Consider the following 20,783-nt stretch of genomic DNA (forward strand, 5'->3'; position numbering starts at 1 on the left):
TAAATTTTATCAATTGTATTGGAATTGTTTTTAGGTTATAATTAACGAAGTCAATGAAAACCTTGACTTGACTATAGGTAAAAATTTTTTAATAATACAGGCTGAGAAATTTTTAATCCAGAGCTCAAAGTATACTTTTCTGAAGAATTTAGCTGCATCGAATCCGAATCTGGAATTTGTCTATCATATCTTTAGGTGAATATATGTATGTATATCGAAAAAGAAAAAAAGATATGTCACATGTTAATTCTCTATTTTAAGGTTGACAGAATGGACTCTCAGATGGCATACAGTACAGTTGTCTTGGCGCTGTTATAAAGTCTCAAAAAGGGACAAAAACTGCGTTTTTTAATTTGAAAACGGTTGAAATGGATCGAATCCTAAACCACCCACCTCGAATAGGGCATTGGACCTCATAATTATGCTAAATGTGCTAGTAATTCAACAAATAACGGCACAACTGCCAATATTTAGGGTGGGATCTCATTATAACCCTTGCCCATTTGTCCCTTATTTATGAATCGATTTTGACTATACATACATATGTATGTGTTTATTTTCCGAAAATTATTTGCATCAAAATACGCATTCAGAATAGGGTCGAAAATAAACAAATTTCAAAATTAACCCTAGATTAGTCCATAAACTAAATCCTAATCAAGTCAATAGACTATATATAAACTACTCAATGTCAATGGACTAATCTTTAGATCAATCCTAACCAATGGGCTAATCTTTAGACTAATACTCCTAGAGAAGTCAATAAAATAGTTAACAGACTAGTCAATAGACTAAGACATAATCAATAGACTTATCTATAGACTAGTTGGTAAATAAATTCTTGCACTTGTTCAAAGACTCGTCAATAGACTAATCTGTAGATCGAACTCTTGACTTGTTCAATAGACTATTTTCTAAGCTAATCCCAAAACTGGCACTAATCTGCAGATCAAACTTTTGACTTGTTCATAGACGAATTCTTAGACAAGTCAATAGACTATTCGATGGAGAAATCAATAGACTATTACATAGACTTATTCATAGATTAGTCCGCAGACTAGTCAATATACTATTTTCAAAGCTAATCCCAAAACTGGCCATAAACCAGTGAATGGACTTATGTATTTCTAGAGCAAATCTCATACTTGTTCATATACAAACCCTAGAGTTGCTATAGACGTATCTACATATTAGTCCACAATAAGAATAATTCATAGAGTAGTTCATATTGAAGACTAGTCATAGCCTATGGTTTAGCCAAGACCATAGACTAGTTAATATATTATAGCTTATCCAAAAATATAGTCTAGCGTAACAATTGAAAAGAAATTTAGTATTTTAATTCTAAAAAGTACTACTTAAGGAAACAGACTAATCTGTAGATCAAACCCTAGACTAGTCCTTAGATTAATCCCAAGTCAAGTCAATAGACTAATTCATAGACAAATACATATACTTATCCATAGATTAGTCTACAGATTAGTGAATATAAATAATATTTTTAAAGCTAATCCCAAAACCAGTAAATGGACTTATGTATTTCTAAACCAAATCTCTGATTTTTTCATATACAAAACCCTAAACTTGCCATAGGCTTATCATATTCTAGTCGATAAACTGTCCCATAGGCTAGTCAACAGATTAGTTCATAAACTATGGTCTAAACCTTAGACTGGTCCAAATACCATCGCTTATTCAAGAAGGTAGTCTAGTATTTAGTACTTTTAATCCTAAAAAGTACTATTTTAGGAAACAATTAGTACTATATTAAAATTTAAATTCCGAAGGATCAGTCGATAATTGTATAAAGACCACATATAGGGTCACGAAATCATTTTAGAATCTACAAACATGTTTGAAGCCGGCCTGGGGGGGGGGTAATTACTACATTTTCAATTACATTTATTACATTTGAAGTAATTGTAATTGAAGCTTTACAAATTTCAATTACTTGTAATTGTAATTGAAGTTTTGCCATTTACATTTACTTGTAATTGATTTGTTGCCAATTACAGTTACTTGTAATTGTAATTGAAGAATTTCTAATTACAATTACTTGTAATTCTGAATTTTGTTTGTTATAATTACATGTAATTTGTAATACCTAAATTACAATTACAGGTAATTTTAATTGGAAACTTCAATTACAATTACAAGTAATTGTAATTGCAAAACTACAATTATACAAGTAATTGTAATTGGCAAAACTTTAATTTCAAGTAATTGGTTATTGGTCAATTACACATTACATTTAATTATAATTGGAAATTGTAATTGAATTACGAGTTATTTTAATTGGTTATTGCTCAATCACACATTACATATGATTATAATTGACCATGTAATGAAAAACTTTGTGTAATCATTACCCCCATGCCTGTTCTGAAGTGGTGGATACAGTCGAAAATAACACGTTGATTTGCTTATTAAATGAAACCAATACGATTGCTTGTGCGATCGCCTACAAATTAAGTCTTAATAATACCTCTTAGGGTATTTGAAATTTTTTAAAAATTCCTTCAATATACATACATCTCTAGGTAATTCATTTTGACATAGTCAACCATTAGTGGAATCACTTGGGCATTACAGAATTTAAAAGTTTTTACAAAAGGGCTTCTCTAATTAATTTTACATTAATACCAAAGGTTTTCTTACTTCTAAACGTAAATGTAAAGTAATTAGACATTATTCATAAATCAAATTTTGTCATTTGAAAGAAGAAGCATGAATACAATTAAATCTTTTTAATTTGTTTGGCCAATATCTTTTGAAATACAATGATAAACAAGTACGATTTCATGATTAATGGAAATACAATTATTTTACATGATAATGATGATCTACCATTATCAACTTTGCTGTAAAGGTGACAATGATCTGTTTGAAATTATATAGATAAAAGGGGTAAATGGACTTTAAACATTTCTGAAAAATAAACCTTAATGATTTAACTCAAATTTAAACAATAACAACTTTGTATTCAAACTTTTGAAATTTGTAACAATTTATTGAATTAATCCTCTGTTCAAAAACAATAACAGTGGGCGTAAGATTTACGTAACACTCTTTGGGTTTACATCCGGTTTTTTCAACAATTCTTATTAGAATTACAATAAAATCTAAACAAACAATTCGGAAGATCTTTTACCATCCTTCCGCCTTTCTATTTTGCAAAAAATTTATAAAAAGACCACTTTGAAAAAACTGATATTTCTTTAAAATTATATATTTAACAAAATATTAATAAATGATTATTGTATAAATTGCTGAAGGTAAGGTCAGGGAATATTTAATGGATTTTTGTTTAAAAAACAATACCAGATGAAGACGTTGTTTCTATTAAAAATAAATAAAGTTGATGATAGAGCTCTCAGCATAAATACCAAAAATACAAAAAATTAAATAATTAATTTATTCGTCATTCACCGACAAATTAGCATAACAATCACACTCTACAGCACATACTACAACTATTGAAATTAACCGGTGTTAACAGTTCATGATAATGACAAGCATTATGTTCATAATGATGACGATTATCAACATTATCACGATCTTTTTAATAAGATAAAAAGTATGTCTGTCTTGTCTATGCGATTTTACTCACGTGATGATTTGTTATTTAACATAATATTGTTTTCTTATTTTAAATATTTTAATAAATTTTTGTTTTGTTTTAAATGTTGGAATATTTTTATGTTTTAATTTAAAATTTGAATAATTAAAATAAAATTTAATAATTCACTTGACTTAGAGACGCTATTGTTTTTATAAAGACATGTTTCGTTTTGTTTCATGTGATAGCAGTGGATGATAAAACTTTACATAAATCGTGAAGGGAAAAACCAAACAGTCTGCCCTTAAAATAATATAATTAAAAACCATATATAAAAATTTTTGCAAAATTTGAGAATTATAGCTTTAATAGTATTTCCTATCCATATAAAGCGGTTTAATTGATACTAAATACTAACTGTTTTATTATATTCAAAATTGTTCATATCAAATTTGAGAACTTTAGTTGTTGCAGTTTCTGAGATATGTTAATTTTAATATTAATTTTATAAGTGGGCGTGGCATCTTGCATAAAAAGTAGTCTATAATTCCTTCCCATAGTAAAATGACCTCATTAAATGACAAACGTGGACAAAAAATCTTAAAAAATAGAATGTGAGGTAGTGTTGTAACCGAAATTGGGCCTATCCCTACAAACAACTTTTAATTAGGTACAAAAACTGGGAGAGGGATTAACTGCGGACCCTAATCTTGCTTAGATTTTGTATTAAAAAATTTAAATTTCGTTTAGAGTAAATATCGAAAGTTAGTTAGTTAGTTAGTTAGTTACTTACTTAGTTAGTTAGTTAGTTAGTTAGTCAGTTAGTTAGTTAGTTAGTTAGTTGTTAGTTAGTTAGTTAGTTAGTTAGTCAGTTAGTTAGTTAGTTTAGTTAGTTAGTTAGTTAGTTAGTTAGTAGTTAGTTAGTTAGTTGTTAGTTAGTTAGTTAGTTAGTTAGTTAGTTAGTTAGTTAGTTAGTTGTTAGTTAGTTAGTTAGTTCGTTCTTCGTGTTCGTTCGTTAGTTAGTTCGTTCGTTCGTTCGTTCGTTCGTTCGTTCGTTCGTTCTTTCGTTCGTTTCGTTCGTTCGTTCGTTCGTTCGTTCGTTGTTCGTTCGTTCGTTCGTTCGTTCGTTCGTTCGTTCGTTCGTTCGTTCGTTCGTTCTTCGTTCGTTTCGTTCGTTCGTTTCGTTCGTTCGTTCGTTCGTTCGTTAGTTCGTTCGTTCGTTCGTTCGTTCGTTCGTTTTCGTTCGTTCGTTTGTTCGTTCGTTCGTTCGTTTCGTTTCGTTCGTTCGTTCGTTCGTTCGTTCGTTCGTTTTTGTTCGTTCGTTTTCGTTCGTTCGTTCGTTCGTTCGTTCGTTCGTTCGTTCGTTCGTTTTCGTTCGTTCGTTTCGTTCGTTCGTTCGTTCGTTCGTTCGTTCGTTCGTTCGTTTCGTTCGTTCGTTCGTTCGTTCGTTCGTTCGTTCGTTCGTTTCGTTCGTTCGTTCGTTCTTCGTTCGTTCGTTCGTTCGTTCGTTCGTTCGTTCGTTCGTTCGTTCGTTCGTTCGTTCGTTCGTTGTTCGTTCGTTCGTTCGTTCGTTCGTTTCGTTCGTTCGTTCGTTCGTTCGTTCGTTCGTTCGTCGTTCGTTCGTTCGTTCGTTCGTTCTTTCGTTCGTTCGTTCGTTCGTTCGTTCGTTCGTTCGTTCGTTCGTTCGTTCGTTCGTTCGTTCGTTCGTTCGTTCGTTCTTTCGTTCGTTCGTTCGTTCGTTCGTTCGTTCGTTCGTTCGTTCTTCGTTCGTTCGTTCGTTCGTTCGTTTTTCGTTCGTTCGTTCGTTCGTTCGTTCGTTCGTTCGTTTCGTTCGTTTCGTTCGTTCGTTCGTTCGTTCGTTCTTCGTTCGTTCGTTTCGTTCGTTCGTTCGTTCGTTCGTTCTTTCGTTCGTTCGTTCGTTCGTTCGTTCGTTCGTTCGTTCGTTCGTTCGTTCGTTCGTTCGTTTTCGTTCGTTCGTTCGTTGTTCGTTCGTTCGTTCGTTCGTTCGTTCGTTTCGTTCGTTCGTTCGTTCTTCGTTCGTTCGTTCGTTCGTTCGTTCTTGTCGTTGTTCTTCGTTCGTTCGTTCGTTCGTTCGTTCGTTCGTTGTTCGTTCTTCGTTCGTTCGTTCGTTAGTTCGTTCGTTCGTTCTTTCGTTCGTTCGTTCGTTCGTTCGTTCGTTAGTTCGTTCGTTCGTTCGTTTTCGTTGCTTTTTCCTGCTGTCGTTTTGCCTCCGGTCCATCCATTTTACTGATGCAAAACAATTTTGTTACCCACTGTTTCTCTGGCGATTAAATATTAATATCTCCTAAAACACAACTTTGTTTACAACTTGTTTACGGAATGTTTATAGCGTGTATTGATTAATGATTCCAAAGTGTTACAAAGATTTATAATTGATTTAAACATGGAATTTAACGAAAATTTAAAAAAATATAAAAGTAATTTCATCAAATTATATTAAAATTAAATTTTAAATTGAATAAATTAAAAGCGGATGCCGCCAAGCATTAATACGCGTTTATAAATAAATTTTGAAGATAATAATAGAAATTAATTGAACTATTTAGTTTTTTTTTGAAATAACCTAGACTGAATTAAAAAACTATAAACTTATAACCGAATTTAAAAAAGTGGTTAAACTCGAAACTTAAATAGTTTTCTTAAGGTTTTATTCTTGTTAGGAATTTTTTTTATAAATTAGTTATAAAACAATGGTTTATTGATTAAAAACTATTTTGTTTTTTATTTTATTTCAGTTACAACAAATATACAGTATTCCATGACAGTGACAAGGCCTTCGAATATATGGTTGAGTTACAAACTCAAGATGTTGATTTGGATTTTTGGCTGTTGTCACGTAACATGTCCATCGTTTCGGTTAGTCCTGTTATGCAGCCTATTTTCGAAAAACGTTTAGCCGAATTGGGTGTAACATATCAGGCAAAACCTTTAATGGAAGAAATGTTGAAATTTAACGAAACTTTAAGTAGTGATAGTTCCGATTGTGAGGGTTCAGAATGTGGTCATAGTAGAACAAGAAGACAAGCTAGAGGCTTCTTCACCCACTTCCCCAGATACAGTGAGGTAAGCAAGTTAACTTAAGGGTTTGAGAATCAAGTGTCAGGGATTATTATATTTTCTTTATTTTAGATCTTGAATTATATGAACGCTTTGGCTGCTCGTTATCCTCAATATTGCCGTTATGAGTCATTGGGTCGTTCTAATGAGGGCCGTCATTTAGCTGCTTTGTCTATTTCTCTTAACAGTCGTTCGCGTCCACGTCGTGTGGCTTATATCCAGTCCGGTACTCATGGTCGTGAATGGATTACTCCTTTGGCCACTTTGTACTTTGCTAACGAATTGTTGACTAATATTAAAGCTTTTACTCGTATCCTCAATGATGTGGAAATCTATGTTTTGCCTTTGGTAAATCCTGATGGTTATGAGTACACTTTCACTACGGTAAGTAAGTTATATGCTCAGAGGTCAGAATAGGTCTTAGGAATATTATCTTATTAAAGAAAAAGCAACTGAACTGTAGAGTTTCTGAATTGAGCTTTAGCTAAAGGTGGAACTTATATTTTTGACTTTCTATTTTTATGTTTTAATTATATTGCAGGATCGTTTCTGGCGTAAAAACAGACATCATTATCCTGGTCGTACTTGTGCTGGTGTTGATATCAATCGTAATTTTGCCAACAATTGGAATTATCGTGGTGCCAGTCAAAATGTAAATATATCAAAGAAACTCTTAACTACTCTTAACCCTATTTTCTAAACATTTATAAATTCTTCCCTATTTAGCTTTGCTCTGAAGTCTTTTCGGGTACCTCTCCAGCCTCGGAACCCGAAACATCTGCCATTGTTCGCTACTTGGAATACAATCGTCATCGCATTAAGTTGAGTTTGGATGTTCATTCATTTGGCAAATTCATTTTCTATCCATATGGTTATTCAAGGTGAGTAAAAACTACAAAAAATTTCAATTAATTTTATCTAAAGGAAACGGAAATCTAACAATTAATTTCTATTTTCATTTTACAGAAATGCTCATGCTCCCACACGTACTTTCTTGCATTCCGTTGCCAGCCGCGCTGCCAATCAAATTGCCAAATACCGTGGCACTCACTATTCGGTGGGTACTTCATCTAGCATTTTATATGAAGCTTCCGGTGGTCTTGATGATTTTGCTTATGGTAATTTGGGCATACCCATGTCCTTTACTCTCGAGTTGCCTGGTGATAATTTCCAAGTTGCCTCCTCGGACATTATACATGTGTGCAAAGAGACATTTGCTGGTTTTATCGAATTTATTAGACATGTTAGTTTATATTAAATTAAATACATAGAGAAAATACTTCCACTAAATCTACATTTGCATACAGGTAACTTATATTTGTATGAATGTCGATTGTAGCCACATTATATGTTTTAAGTTCCATTGAATCTTTTTTACTTTTAAATTTTAGTAGCATCTTCTTTTATTAACAAAATGTATAAATATTATCTCTTTATTTCAATTAAGTTTTGTAATTGAATTTTTTGCCTATAGTTTGTAATTTAACTGTTAATTAATTGTAGTGAAATAAATAAAAAAACAAAAATACTTTTAAATGATTTTTTTTTGAGATTTATTTAAACAGTTGTTAACTCTTTGACGACCATATAGAATATGGAATAGACTATAGACTACACTATAGACTAGACTATACTCTAGACTATAGACTAGACTATAGATTAGACTATAGACTAGACTATAGACTAGACTATAGACAAGACTATAGACTAGACTATAGACTAAACTGTAGACTAGACTATAGACTAGACTATAGACCAGACTATAGACTAGACTATAGACTAGACTAGACTATAGACTAGACTATAGACTAGACTATAGACTAGACTTAAAACTAGACTATAGACCAGACTATAGACTAGACTATAGACTAAACTGTAGACATAGACTAACTGTAGACTAGACTATAGACTAGACTATAGACTAGACTATAGACTAGACTATAGACTAGACTATAGACTAGACTATAGACTAGACTATAGACTAGACTATAGACTAGACTAAAGACTAGACTATAGACTAGACTATAGACTAGACTATAGACTAGACTATAGACTAGACTATAGACTAGACTATAGACTAGACTATAGACTAGACTATAGACTAGACTATAGACTAGACTATAGACTAGACTATAGACTAGACTATAGACTAGACTATAGACTAGACTATAGACTAGACTATAGACTAGACTATAGACTAGACTATAGACTAGACTATAGACTAGACTATAGACTAGACTATAGACTAGACAATAGACTAGACTATAGACTAGACTAGACTACTATAGACTAGACTATAGACTAGACTATGACTAGACTATAGACTAGACTATAGACTAGACTATAGACTAGACTATAGACTAGACTAGACTAGACTATAGACTAGACTATAGACTAGACTATAGACTAGACTATAGACTAGACTATAGACTGACTAGACTATAGACTAGACTATAGACTAGACTATAGACTAGACTATAGAATGACTAACTTAGACTTAAACTAGACTATAGACCAGACTATAGACTAACTATAGACTAAACTGTAGACTAGACTATAGACTAAACTGTAGACTAGACTATAGACTAGACTATAGACTAGACTATAGACTAGACTATAGGACTAGACTATAGACTAGACTATAGACTAGACTATAGACTAGACTATAGACTAGACTATAGACTAGACTATAGACTAGACTATAGACTAGACTATAGACTAGACTATAGACTAGATTATAGACTAGACTATAGACTAGATTATAGACTAGACTATAGACTAGACTATAAACTAGACTATAGACCAGACTATAGACTAGACTATAGACTAGATTATAGACTAGACTATAGACTAGATTATAGACTAGACTATAGACTAGATTATAGACTAGACTATAGACTAGAGTCTAGTCTATAGTCTAGTCACTAGACTATAGACTAGACTATAGACAAGACTATAGACTAGACTATAGACAAGACTATAGACTAGACTATTGGACTAGAACTATAGACTAGACTATTGACTGGACTATAGACTAGACTATAGACTAGACTATAGACTAGACTATAGACTAGACTATAGACTAGACTATAGACTAGACTATAGACTAGACTATAGACTAGACTATAGACTAGACTATAGACTAGACTATAGACTAGACTATAGACTAGACTATAGACTAGACTATAGACTGGACTATAGACTAGACTACAGACTAGACTATATACTAGACTATGACTAGACTATAGACTAGACTATAGACTAGACTATAGACTAGACTATAGACCTATAGACTAGACTATAGACTTGACTACAGACTAGACTATACGACTATAGACTACATAGACTAGACTATAGACTAGACTAGACTAGACTATAGACTAGACTATAGACTAGACTATAGACTAGACTATAGACTAGACTATAGACTAGACTATAGACTAGACTATAGACTAGACTATAGACTAGACTATAGACTAGACTATAGACTAGACTATAGACTAGACTATAGACTAGACTATAGACTAGACTATAGACTAGACTATAGACTAGACTATAGACTAGACTATAGACTAGACTATAGACTAGACTATAGACTAGACTATAGATTAGACTATAGATTAGACTATAGACTAGACTATAGACTAGACTATAGACTAGACTATAGACTAGACTATAGACTAGACTATAGACTAGAATATAGACTAGACTATAGACTAGACTATAGACTAGACTATAGACTAGACTATAGACTAGACTATAGACTAGACTATAGACTAGACTATAGACTAGACTATAGACTGGACTATAGACTAGACTATAGACTAGAATATAGACTAGAATATAGACTAGAATATAGACTAGAATATAGACTAGATTATAGACTAGACTAGAATAAATACTCTTTAAATTTATTTGATATAAAGTAATATAATCAATCTATTATAGCTGATCGCATAATCCAATTAATGTAAGCGGCAAAATTTTTTTAATAAATATCATAAATGATAATCTACAAAATCGTCTAGGGGAATTATTCATCACTTAACGATAAGCAGTAATTACTTTATTAATATTAGTTTTATTTTAATGACCAAAACCATTAATAAATTAATACTTCTGCACAACAACTTCAGCCATCGCCTTTATGCCCACCCAAGTTTCTACGACAATATCTTCAATTTGTCTAACAGGGGGATCAAAACCGGAAAATCCTCCTGCTGGTAATTCCATGGCCATGGCAATGGGTATGTGCAAATAGCCAGTAGCATAATCGGCTGAATCTCCCGAGGTAGGGTACATGACACTGTACGTATTGCCGTAGGTGTAAATACTATTTGTGGCTAAGATAATAGCTAAGGCACCTGCATCGGCCACATCCATCATATCGAAATAGTTGTCGGGTAGGTCTCTAGATAATTTTAATAAAAAAATTTTAATAATTCAAAACTATATAAGTTATATTTACTTGGTATGACCATAGGGCAAAAGTATATAATTTCCATAGGAATGCAAAGACAAATACCATTTGATACGATGCGCATAGGTAATCATAATATCACGCACTACTTGTGTTTCGGGTTCCGAAAATGGTTTATCACCATAGTAGGTTTCATCACAGGGATCCGCTGAGGCTCCCTCATCTGAACCCCATTGAAAACCGAAATTACGATTAGGATCTGTACCATAACAATCTTGTGCGAAATTATTAGGTTTTCGTGTTTTACGCCAATAACGATCCTCTTCGTGTGTATACTCATAACCATCGGCATTTACCAACGGCATAATAATCCAGTCAAAATCTTGTAATAAATGTTTATATGATTCAAAATTCAATATCAATTCATTCATTATGTATAAAGCCATTGAGGGTGTGATCCATTCCCGAGCATGCATGGCAGCATCAATGAATATAATTTTCTTATTCGGCACACCATCACCATTAGTAATGGTTATAATTTTCAAAGGTCTCTGTTCGTAAGTGCGTCCAAAAGTTTTAACAAATACTCGAGAGGGATATAGTTTCGCTAGATATTCCATATTTTCATTAATTTCTTCATGACGATAATATGCTTCAAATACATTTAAGGGATATATGGCTGGGGATTCTCGGGAATTGTACAAACGTTCTTTAACTATAATTTCCGAAACATCTTCCACTAATAAAGTATAATTTAATTCATACTTATCTAATATATTACGTAGTTCTTGCTCCCTATAGTGGGGTATTAAAACTTTAGTTGGTTTAGAGGGGTGTTTAGCCAAGTTGAGAAAATCGAAATTTTTTCTTAGTTTTACAATTTTCTTTAGCATTTCCAATTGTTCGGCATTTTCAGCTTTAATGTCATAGATTTTATAACTTTAAAAATCCCAATATTAGTTTGAAATGTTATTAGGTTTTTTGTTTAGAAAACTTACTCTTTATAATCTTTGTAGGCTTGTATTAAAGTTCCATTTAATAGACTTATTACTAGAACAAGTTTTGCCAGCGACATGATCAGGTCAAGTTTTTTATAAAAACTGAAAATTACTTATTAACTGAAGAATATTTTTGGTAGATATTTAATGGATTTATTTGTACCAATTAATTAGCTACTTTATAAATATAATTTTGTATAATTAGTTTATCATTTTATTATTGTTATTGAACATATTGTTAGACGTTAGATATACATACCTACTTGCATTATACTTTTTATGATATAAATACATATAGATGGAATAACGTAACCGAAAACGTTTTTGAACTATGTTTTAATAATTCAAAAAGTACTTTCTGAAGACAGAAATACTATAAAAAGTTCATTTGTTATAAATTCTTATTCAATCAGTATAATTTGTTGAACAAAAAAGACAGTCAGTTCCATCCCAGGAAAAACTTTACTTACCAGGTAATTAATATTGTAGTGAAGTGGAAGTACTTACTTTTGGGATGAATAACTAATCATTTTGTTCGACGAGGTTTAACAAATGTGTTTACTCGACTTTCCCAGTCTAAACCCGGCTCTACAGTTATTTTTGGTATTTATTAATCTATTCACTTACTCAGTGCTGTATTTTGAAGAAGTCTCTAAACGTGTCCTTTTCTAGATTAACATTTGCTCAGAGTCCTTTATGTTAAATTTTATGATTCCGGGTTCAATATCTTAAACAACTTACGAAGTGCCGTTTGAACTAAATCAGCTTTCATCAAAAATCCCTTCTTATAGATTCTCATTCACTCAGGACCCTGCATGTTGAATTTTATGTTTCTAGGACTAATATTATAGAATTATTGATAGCTATTTGATGAACGTAAAATTATCAGAGAATCGCCAGTTGTATAATTTTTACTTAATACCCTCTCTATATTTTAGTATTTAATTTTTGTGGCGTAGTACCTCGCCCACTAATGCTAGTCCACTTATACTTCAACCATATGTTCATTTTGTTACTAAAAGTACATAAAAAATGTTTGGGATTTCTACCTGGTGTAATTTTCCATATATACCTACGAACTCTAGTGTTTAATTAACGCCCACTATGAACCATATTGATAATTCCCCAATTTATTACCCAAACATTTACATGAATTGAGGATTGTAGATCCCATAGTTTCCAAGATGTAAACATTTTTGTATTTCATTTATGTGGGAGATATCATGTCCCTATTGATATTCCCGTCATTTTCCCCAAAATTGTTTATGTAGCCCGTGCAAAATTTCAGGATTCTAGATCGTATAGTTTCCCAGATAGATACATATGTATATGAATTTACATATGGAAGGGAACCACGCCTCTATAATCCGCACATTTAATGGGCAAATGTTTACTTCGATGACAAAGATTTTCGTGCATGGAGGAACCACGCCTCCCCCCCATTTCTAGTCTGACCATATTTGTCTTAAATATTCATATTGATACCAAAGTGGCTCCGACAAAATATTAAGACTCTAACTGTTATTTTTTCTCCTAGATATTAATGTATCATTTTCTTTATATGGGAGGTACCACGCCCAACAATTGCTAGTGTAAAATATTCTTATTGATACTAAAATTAGTCGTTCCACTATTTCTTGTTGTCCCATTTTTGCATAAAATTTCCACATTGAACTGTAGATTTTATAGTTTCCCAAATTTAAGCCATTTGCTATTGGCTTGAAATATTAGGCGTGGGATGTGCCACACCCACTATTGTTAGTTCGCCCATTTTTTCTCCAAATGTTGATATAAAAATGTGTTAAAGTTATCCGTGGAAAATTTGTACCAATTTATCAGATAAACGACTTTTAATAGTTATTTTGTAAGTGGGCGTGAAAATTTGAAGAAAATCGGTTCAGCTATTTATCCGTCTATAGACTTCAATCAAGTATACATACGAATAAAATCACATTCATTTTTATATGTATAAAAAAGCAGAATAGATACTACTATAGTGGGGATGGTATTATGCGTTTATGCTAAAATTTTGGTTCTAAAGTTTAACAATGGGTTCAGAAACACTTTCTGATGTCCATTCATGTACCCATGTACACGTTGTTATCAAAGTACAGGTCACATTTTCAAGATAATTTGATGAACAAATATTTATTTTCAGCCAGAGAATAAGTCCTTTGAAATTGGTCAATTATTTTACTTAGCCCTCTTACAACCGAATCTTCAGAATAGGTTTTTTTTGGACTCATAATTTTGTTAAATATAATAGTTTCTCGGCAAAAATTGGCACAACTATGTATGTTCTGTATAAGTCTTGATGAAACTGCCGATTTTCGTAATGACACTAAACCTCCTTCAGAACATTTTGAAACTAAATTATATAAGAATGGTTCCGAAATTGGCTTTAGCCCCCACATAAGCCTCTATTTCAAAAAATTAAGCTTTTCATTGCTAAATATATGGATGACAAGAGACCTTTGAAAATAATATTAAATTTTGCATATGATCAGGTGTAAAGTTTTGAATCAAATTTTTGGATAAAATAAGTTAATATAACTGAATACCTGCATATGCTGTGTAGGGTAACGATAAAGTAATGGAACCAAACCTTTTTTGTGGTACAACTAAAATGCAAAAGATAACCAATTGATAACAAAAATAACATTTGCCACTAAAAAATATTGAGAAGTACTGTTAACCAAAACTGATTAATATTCTTAAAATTATCAAACAATGAATAGGACAATAACAGTTATCGGTCTATTAAAATTTCTTATTATTTTTAATATTTTAACGTTCACTAATGGACAAAATAACTATCAGAAATATGAGGGGTAAGTTTTCGAAATAAAACCACAAAATTTTTAAATTAATATTATTAAAATTTCAGTTACAAAATCTATGAAATACACTTTCACAACGAAAATCAAAATATACAATTTATTAAAAATTTTCCTCAAATAACACAACCATTAACTACTAACCGACCTAAAAGAGACACCTCTATGCGAGTTCTAATGTCCCCGAGGGAGGAATTGAAAGTTTTGAAATATCTACAAAAGAAAAACATACACTTTGAAATAATCAATTATAATGTGGCTGAGAGTATAAGAAATGAGCGTAAAGCTACCAATTACTCTGCCTCAGCTAACACTATCAGTTTCGAAAGTTATCAGCGTTTTGACGTTATCAGTAATTATATGGAGTATTTGAAAATGCAATACCCTGAACGCATAAAACTAATGAGTGTAGGTAAATCATACGAGGGTCGTGATTTGAAAGCTATACTAATAACTAACAATAAAAAGTTAGAACTCGAAACAGCTGAGAGACCTTTGATCTTAATAGATGCTGGTATTCATGCCAGAGAATGGATAGCTCCGGCTACGGCTCTCTTTGTCATGCAACAACTGGTGGAGAATAATACCTTTTATGAGCGAGAGCTAACAATGTACGATTGGCTTATTTGGCCCGTGGTTAATCCGGATGGTTATGAATATACTCATGAGACCGATCGTTTATGGCGTAAAAATCGCCGACCTTCGAATTCTTCTAAATGTTTGGGTGCTGATTTAAATAGAAATTTCGATTTCAATTGGGCCTATTCGGGAGTTTCTAAAAATGCTTGTTCTGAAATTTATTGTGGAGATGAAGCATTTTCAGAGCCCGAATCAAGAGCCTTAAAGGATTTGTTAAACAATATAAATGCCACATGTCGTATGTATTTAACTTTACATTCCTATGGTAATTACCTTCTATATCCTTGGGGTTATGAAAAGTAAGTGGGATACAGTATATCAGTAGTAGTAGTATGTCATTCACTATAAACTGTTTAATTTTAGATCTTTACCTTCTACTTGGCCCTATTTAGATGCTGTTGCCCGCGCTGGTGCTAGGGCTATTAAAAAGGCATCGGGTACCGTTTATGCTGTGGGTGGTGCAGCAAATGTTTTATATCCAGCTGCTGGGGGTAGTGATGATTATGCCTTTGCTTTGGCCAAAATTCCTGTTGTCATTTGCATGGAATTACCCTCAGGTGGTAACAATTTCGATCCTCCTTCAGATAAAATTCAAGCAATAGTAGAGGAATCTTGGTTGGGAATACGAGCGATGGCTTTGGAAGCTTCTGAATATCCTCTCAGAAATGTAGCGAATTGTAATATTTTTAGAATGTTCATAATGTTGTGTGTCGTAGTGGTATTGGAAGTGTGATTAAATAAAATGTTAATCAATTACATTATAAAAAAATTCAAATATAAAAAAGTTGTCTTTCTAAAATACCATTTGTAAATATCAATACATTTCTTGTTCTCGAAATTCTACTACCTACCGGGAATGGTAGTTAGTGTTAACTGTACTACAACAATTTGCTGATCTTGTAATTATATCGTTGAGTGCTTTATAAAAGCTCCTTAAGTTATACATGACTTTTTTATTTCCAAATCATGTAGATATATAAACTTGCACAATGGGTTTTGATTTAATCTTCGTAAACTTACTAACTACATATTAATTAATTACTCACTGAACTAAAACTTAACTAGAACTGAACTATAAATAAACTAGAACTGAACTAAAACTAAACTAGAACTGAACTAGAACTGAACTAGAACTGAACTAGAACTGAACTAGAACTGAACTAGAACTGAACTAGAACTGAACTAGAACTGAACTAGAACTGAACTAGAACTGAACTAGAACTGAACTAGAACCGAACTAGAACTGAACTAGAACTGAACTAGAACTGAACTAGAACTGAACTAGAACTGAAGTAGAACTGAACTAGAACTGAACTAGAACTGAACTAGAACTGAACTAGAACTGAACTAGAACTGAACTAGAACTGAACTAGAACTGAACTAGAACTGAACTAGAACTGAACTAGAACTGAACTAGAACTGAACTAGAACTGAACTAGAACTGAACTAGAACTGAACTAGAACTGAACTAGAACTGAACTAGAACTGAACTAGAACTGAACTAGAACTGAACTAGAACTGAACTAGAACTGAACTGAACTAGAACTGAACTAGAACTGATCTAGAACTGAACTAGAACAGAACTAGAACTACAACTGAACTAGAACTGAACTAGAACTGAACTAGAACTGAACTAGAACTGAACTAGAACTGAACTAGAACTGAACTAGAACTGAACTAGAACTGAACTAGAACTGAACTAGAACTGAACTAGAACTGAACTAGAACTGAACTAGAACTGAACTAGAACTGAACTGAACTAGAACTGAACTAAAACTGAACTAGAACTGACCATGTTATTTAGCTAAGTGTGCGCCCATGAAGAGGACATAAATCTTAACCAAAACTTAAAATGCTCAAAACCTATTGTGCAATACCATTCATTCATAGGCCTTTTTTTATCTGCAGACATAAGTATGTACATATTTTTGAAACTTATATGCTTGCACGAGCTTATTTAAGAATATTGTAAATTTGGTTTTTCGAGCAGCAAAATTATCAATTAAAACAATTTTTTTAAATATATTTCACACTTATTTTAACTTGAGAAAATCCCACTCAATATTGAATGATTAGAAAATAATTTATAATATAACTAAATTTACTTTGATTTAAACAGTGATTAGATTATATTCAATATTTCAGAAGCAAAAAATAAATTTTAATCAAAATTACAAAACGAGTACCAAGGTATAGTGGCGATTGCTATAGTTCACGAAATTTCAGTTCAAATTTGTTCTCACAATAGAACTGACCATTTTAGGGAACAATGTCACGTGTGGGCGCAATTGTATTGGCTTTGGCTGCTGTGTTGGCTGTAACAAGTGCCGAAGGATATGATGGGTAAGTGATACTTTAATATGCTATAATAGAGCAAAAGAAGGATTATGCAGAAATATTCGGAGACATTCTAAGAGCTGATTTTACAATTTTTTGTATTTTTTTTATTTTGTTCTCTTCTTATTTCAGTTACAAAGTCTTCGAGATCCTTCCCAAAACCCAAGAACAAACCGATTTTCTTCATGAATTATCGAAAATGGATGAATTCTATGATTTCTTTACTTTGAGAAGAATGCCAAATCATATGGCTCGTGTTATGGTCAATCCTAATGAGGAAGAGAATTTCCTTAACTCTTTGGCCGAACATAATCTTAGCTTCAGAATTGTCATTGATGATGTTGGACGTACAATGGAACATGAATTCCAAATGGATAAGATGAAACGTAGTTTGACCCCATTCTCAGGCAAGGGACGTTTGAGTACCGAACGTTATTACAGTCATGGCGAAATCAATAATTATATTGAAGATTTGGAAAAACGTTTCCCATCTCGTGTATTCCTCAAGACCGTCGGCAAATCCTATGAGGGACGTAATATTAAGACTATTACAATTACCAATGGAGATGGTCGTGCCAATAAGAATGTCATCTTTATTGATGGTGGTTTCCATGCTCGTGAATGGATTTCTCCTGCAGCTGTTTTATATGTTATCGAACAGTTGGTCGAGAATTTCGAAGAAAATGCTGAACTTTTGTTGGATTATGATTTCGTCATCTTGCCTGTGGTTAATCCTGATGGTTATGAATATACACAGACCAGCACTTCTGCCCGTTTTTGGCGTAAAACTCGTCAACCTTATCAAACTGAAAGCAAAATTTGCTACGGTGCTGATCCCAATCGTAACTTTGATTTCCACTGGAATGAAGAGGGTGCTTCATCTAACCCCTGCTCCGATACCTATGCTGGACCTCACGGTTTCTCTGAACCCGAAACCATTATTGTACGTGATTTGATTCATTCCCTTAAACATCGTGGTGGCATGTATTTGACTGTACATTCGTATGGCAATTATTTGCTTTATCCTTGGGGCTATACCGCGTAAGTAAATTTTCGAAAATTTCTGAAAAACTTTATTATAATCCATAATTTTATTTCCAGTGATTTACCCGAAACCTGGCCAGATTTGGATGAAGTAGCCAAGACTGGTTATGATGCTATTTTCAATGCTACCGGTACTAAATACACTTATGGTTCCTCCACCAATGTCTTGTATATTGCCGCTGGCGCTAGTGATGATTATGCTTTCCAAGCTGGTTTCAAAATTGCTATGACCATGGAGTTGCCCGGTGGCGGTAGCATGGGTTTCAATCCACCTGCCTCTAGCATCGATAGAATGGTCAAGGAAACTTGGGTTGGTATTCGTGCCATGGCCAAGAAAGTTACTGAAAAATATCCTACTGAAAGAATTGAATTTTTGTAATTTAATTTATTTAAAATAATATTAAGTAAATAGGTATTTTACTTGAAAAATTCGAATTATATTTGAAATAAAATAATAAGAAATATTTTCTATTAAAGATATGTACTGTTATGTTCTAATGACCTATCAACTAGAACTGAACTATAACAGAATTAAATCTTAATTAGAACTGAACTAGAACTGAACTAGAACTGACTAGAACTGAACTAGAACTGAACTAGAACTGAACTAGAACTGAACTAGAACTGAACTAGAACTGAACTAGAACTGAACTAGAACTGAACTAGAACTGAACTAGAACTGAACTAGAACTGAACTAGAACTGAACTAGAACTGAACTAGAACTGAACTAGAACTGAACTAGAACTGAAACTAGAACTGAACTAGAACTGAACTAGAACTGAACTAGAACTGAACTAGAACTGAACTAGAACTGAACTAGAACTGAACTAGAACTGAACTAGAACTGAACTAGAACTGAACTAGAACTGAACTAGAACTGAACTAGAACTGAACTAGAACTGAACTAGAACTGAACTAGAACTGAACTAGAACTGAACTAGAACTGAACTAGAACTGAACTAGAACTGAACTAGAACTAAACTAGAACTGAACTAGAACTGAACTAGAACTAGAACTGAACTAGAACTGAACTAGAACTGAACTAGAACTGAACTAGAACTGACTAGAACTGAACTAGAACTGAACTAGAACTGAACTAGAACTGAACTAGAACTGAACTAGAACTGAACTAGAACTGAACTAGAACTGAACTAGAACTGAACTAGAACTGAACTAGAACTGAACTAGAACTGAACTAGAACTGAACTAGAACTGAACTAGAACTGAACTAGAACTGAACTAGAACTGAACTAGAACTGAACTAGAACTGAACTAGAACTGAACTAGAACTGAACTAGAACTGAACTAGAACTGAACTAGAACTGAACTAGAACTGAACTAGAACTGAACTAGAACTGAACTAGAACTGAACTAGAACTGAACTAGAACTGAACTAGAACTGAACTAGAACTGAACTAGAACTGAACTAGAACTGAACTAGAACTGAACTAGAACTGAACTAGAACTGAACTAGAACTGAACTAGAACTGAACTAGAACTGAACTAGAACTGAACTAGAACTGAACTAGAACTGAACTAGAACTGAACTAGAACTGAACTAGAACTGAACTAGAACTGAACTAGAACTGAACTAGAACTGAACTAGAACTGAACTAAACTAGAACTGACTAGAACTGAACTAGAACTGAACTAGAACTGAACTAGAACTGAACTAGAACTGAACTAGAACTGAACTAGAACTGAACTAGAACTGAACTAGAACTGAACTAGAACTGAACTAGAACTGAACTAAACTGAACTAGAACTGAACTAGAACTGAACTAGAACTGAACTAAACTGAACTAGAACTGAACTAGAACTGAACTAGAACTGACTAGAATGAATTACAACTGAACAAGATCTGATCCAC

The 20,783-nt window shown here is 32.8% G+C and overlaps 4 protein-coding genes across 4 annotated transcripts; 3 read left to right on the forward strand and 1 right to left on the reverse strand.

The window, feature by feature from the left end:
- Positions 1-6,315: 6,315 nt before the first annotated feature.
- Positions 6,316-7,900, forward strand: LOC119605457 (carboxypeptidase B-like; the record flags this gene model as incomplete). Its single annotated transcript, XM_037958573.1, has 5 exons — positions 6,316-6,643; positions 6,710-7,021; positions 7,179-7,289; positions 7,364-7,518; positions 7,604-7,900. Coding segments are annotated over 5 exons (1,198 nt in total), but the record flags the coding sequence as incomplete, so codon positions are not given.
- Positions 7,901-10,624: 2,724 nt separating this feature from the next.
- LOC119605448 (carboxypeptidase B) lies at positions 10,625-12,150 on the reverse strand. Its single transcript, XM_037958564.1, has 3 exons — positions 12,056-12,150; positions 11,106-11,996; positions 10,625-11,048 (listed from the first exon to the last, which is right to left on the reverse strand). The coding sequence occupies exons 1-3, from the start codon at positions 12,130-12,132 to the stop codon at positions 10,748-10,750; spliced, it is 1,269 nt and encodes a 422-aa protein (XP_037814492.1). The 5' UTR covers positions 12,133-12,150; the 3' UTR covers positions 10,625-10,747.
- A 2,612-nt stretch (positions 12,151-14,762) lies between these two features.
- On the forward strand, positions 14,763-16,294 carry LOC119605456 (carboxypeptidase B-like). The gene is made up of 3 exons (XM_037958572.1): positions 14,763-14,886; positions 14,943-15,830; positions 15,895-16,294. Exons 1-3 carry the CDS (start codon positions 14,786-14,788, stop codon positions 16,262-16,264), a joined length of 1,359 nt encoding a protein of 452 aa, XP_037814500.1. The 5' UTR covers positions 14,763-14,785; the 3' UTR covers positions 16,265-16,294.
- A 1,433-nt stretch (positions 16,295-17,727) lies between these two features.
- LOC119605454 (carboxypeptidase B-like) lies at positions 17,728-19,341 on the forward strand. Its single transcript, XM_037958570.1, has 3 exons — positions 17,728-17,874; positions 18,001-18,909; positions 18,970-19,341. Exons 1-3 carry the CDS (start codon positions 17,801-17,803, stop codon positions 19,289-19,291), a joined length of 1,305 nt encoding a protein of 434 aa, XP_037814498.1. The 5' UTR covers positions 17,728-17,800; the 3' UTR covers positions 19,292-19,341.
- Positions 19,342-20,783: the final 1,442 nt, after the last annotated feature.

Source organism: Lucilia sericata, unplaced genomic scaffold, assembly GCF_015586225.1.
Source record: "Lucilia sericata isolate MDLA Ls3-8-SP2 unplaced genomic scaffold, ASM1558622v1 Contig000488F_arrow, whole genome shotgun sequence".
Taxonomy (NCBI): Eukaryota; Metazoa; Arthropoda; class Insecta; order Diptera; family Calliphoridae; genus Lucilia; species Lucilia sericata.

Bases quoted from the DNA above. Each gene is read 5' to 3' on its own strand.
- LOC119605448 (XM_037958564.1), bottom strand. From the start codon at position 12,132: ATGTCGCTGGCAAAACTTGTTCTAGTAATAAGTCTATTAAATGGAACT. The intron at 11,997-12,055 runs GTAAGTTTTCTA...GGATTTTTAAAG, and splicing joins GCCTACAAAGATTATAAAGA to TTATAAAATCTATGACATTA. The intron at 11,049-11,105 runs GTAAATATAACT...AAAATTATCTAG, and splicing joins TTGCCCTATGGTCATACCAA to AGACCTACCCGACAACTATT.
- LOC119605454 (XM_037958570.1), top strand. From the start codon at position 17,801: ATGTCACGTGTGGGCGCAATTGTATTGGCTTTGGCTGCTGTGTTGGCT. The intron at 17,875-18,000 runs GTAAGTGATACT...TTCTTATTTCAG, and splicing joins AGTGCCGAAGGATATGATGG to TTACAAAGTCTTCGAGATCC. The intron at 18,910-18,969 runs GTAAGTAAATTT...TTTTATTTCCAG, and splicing joins TATCCTTGGGGCTATACCGC to TGATTTACCCGAAACCTGGC.
- LOC119605456 (XM_037958572.1), top strand. From the start codon at position 14,786: ATGAATAGGACAATAACAGTTATCGGTCTATTAAAATTTCTTATTATT. The intron at 14,887-14,942 runs GTAAGTTTTCGA...TTAAAATTTCAG, and splicing joins AACTATCAGAAATATGAGGG to TTACAAAATCTATGAAATAC. The intron at 15,831-15,894 runs GTAAGTGGGATA...GTTTAATTTTAG, and splicing joins TATCCTTGGGGTTATGAAAA to ATCTTTACCTTCTACTTGGC.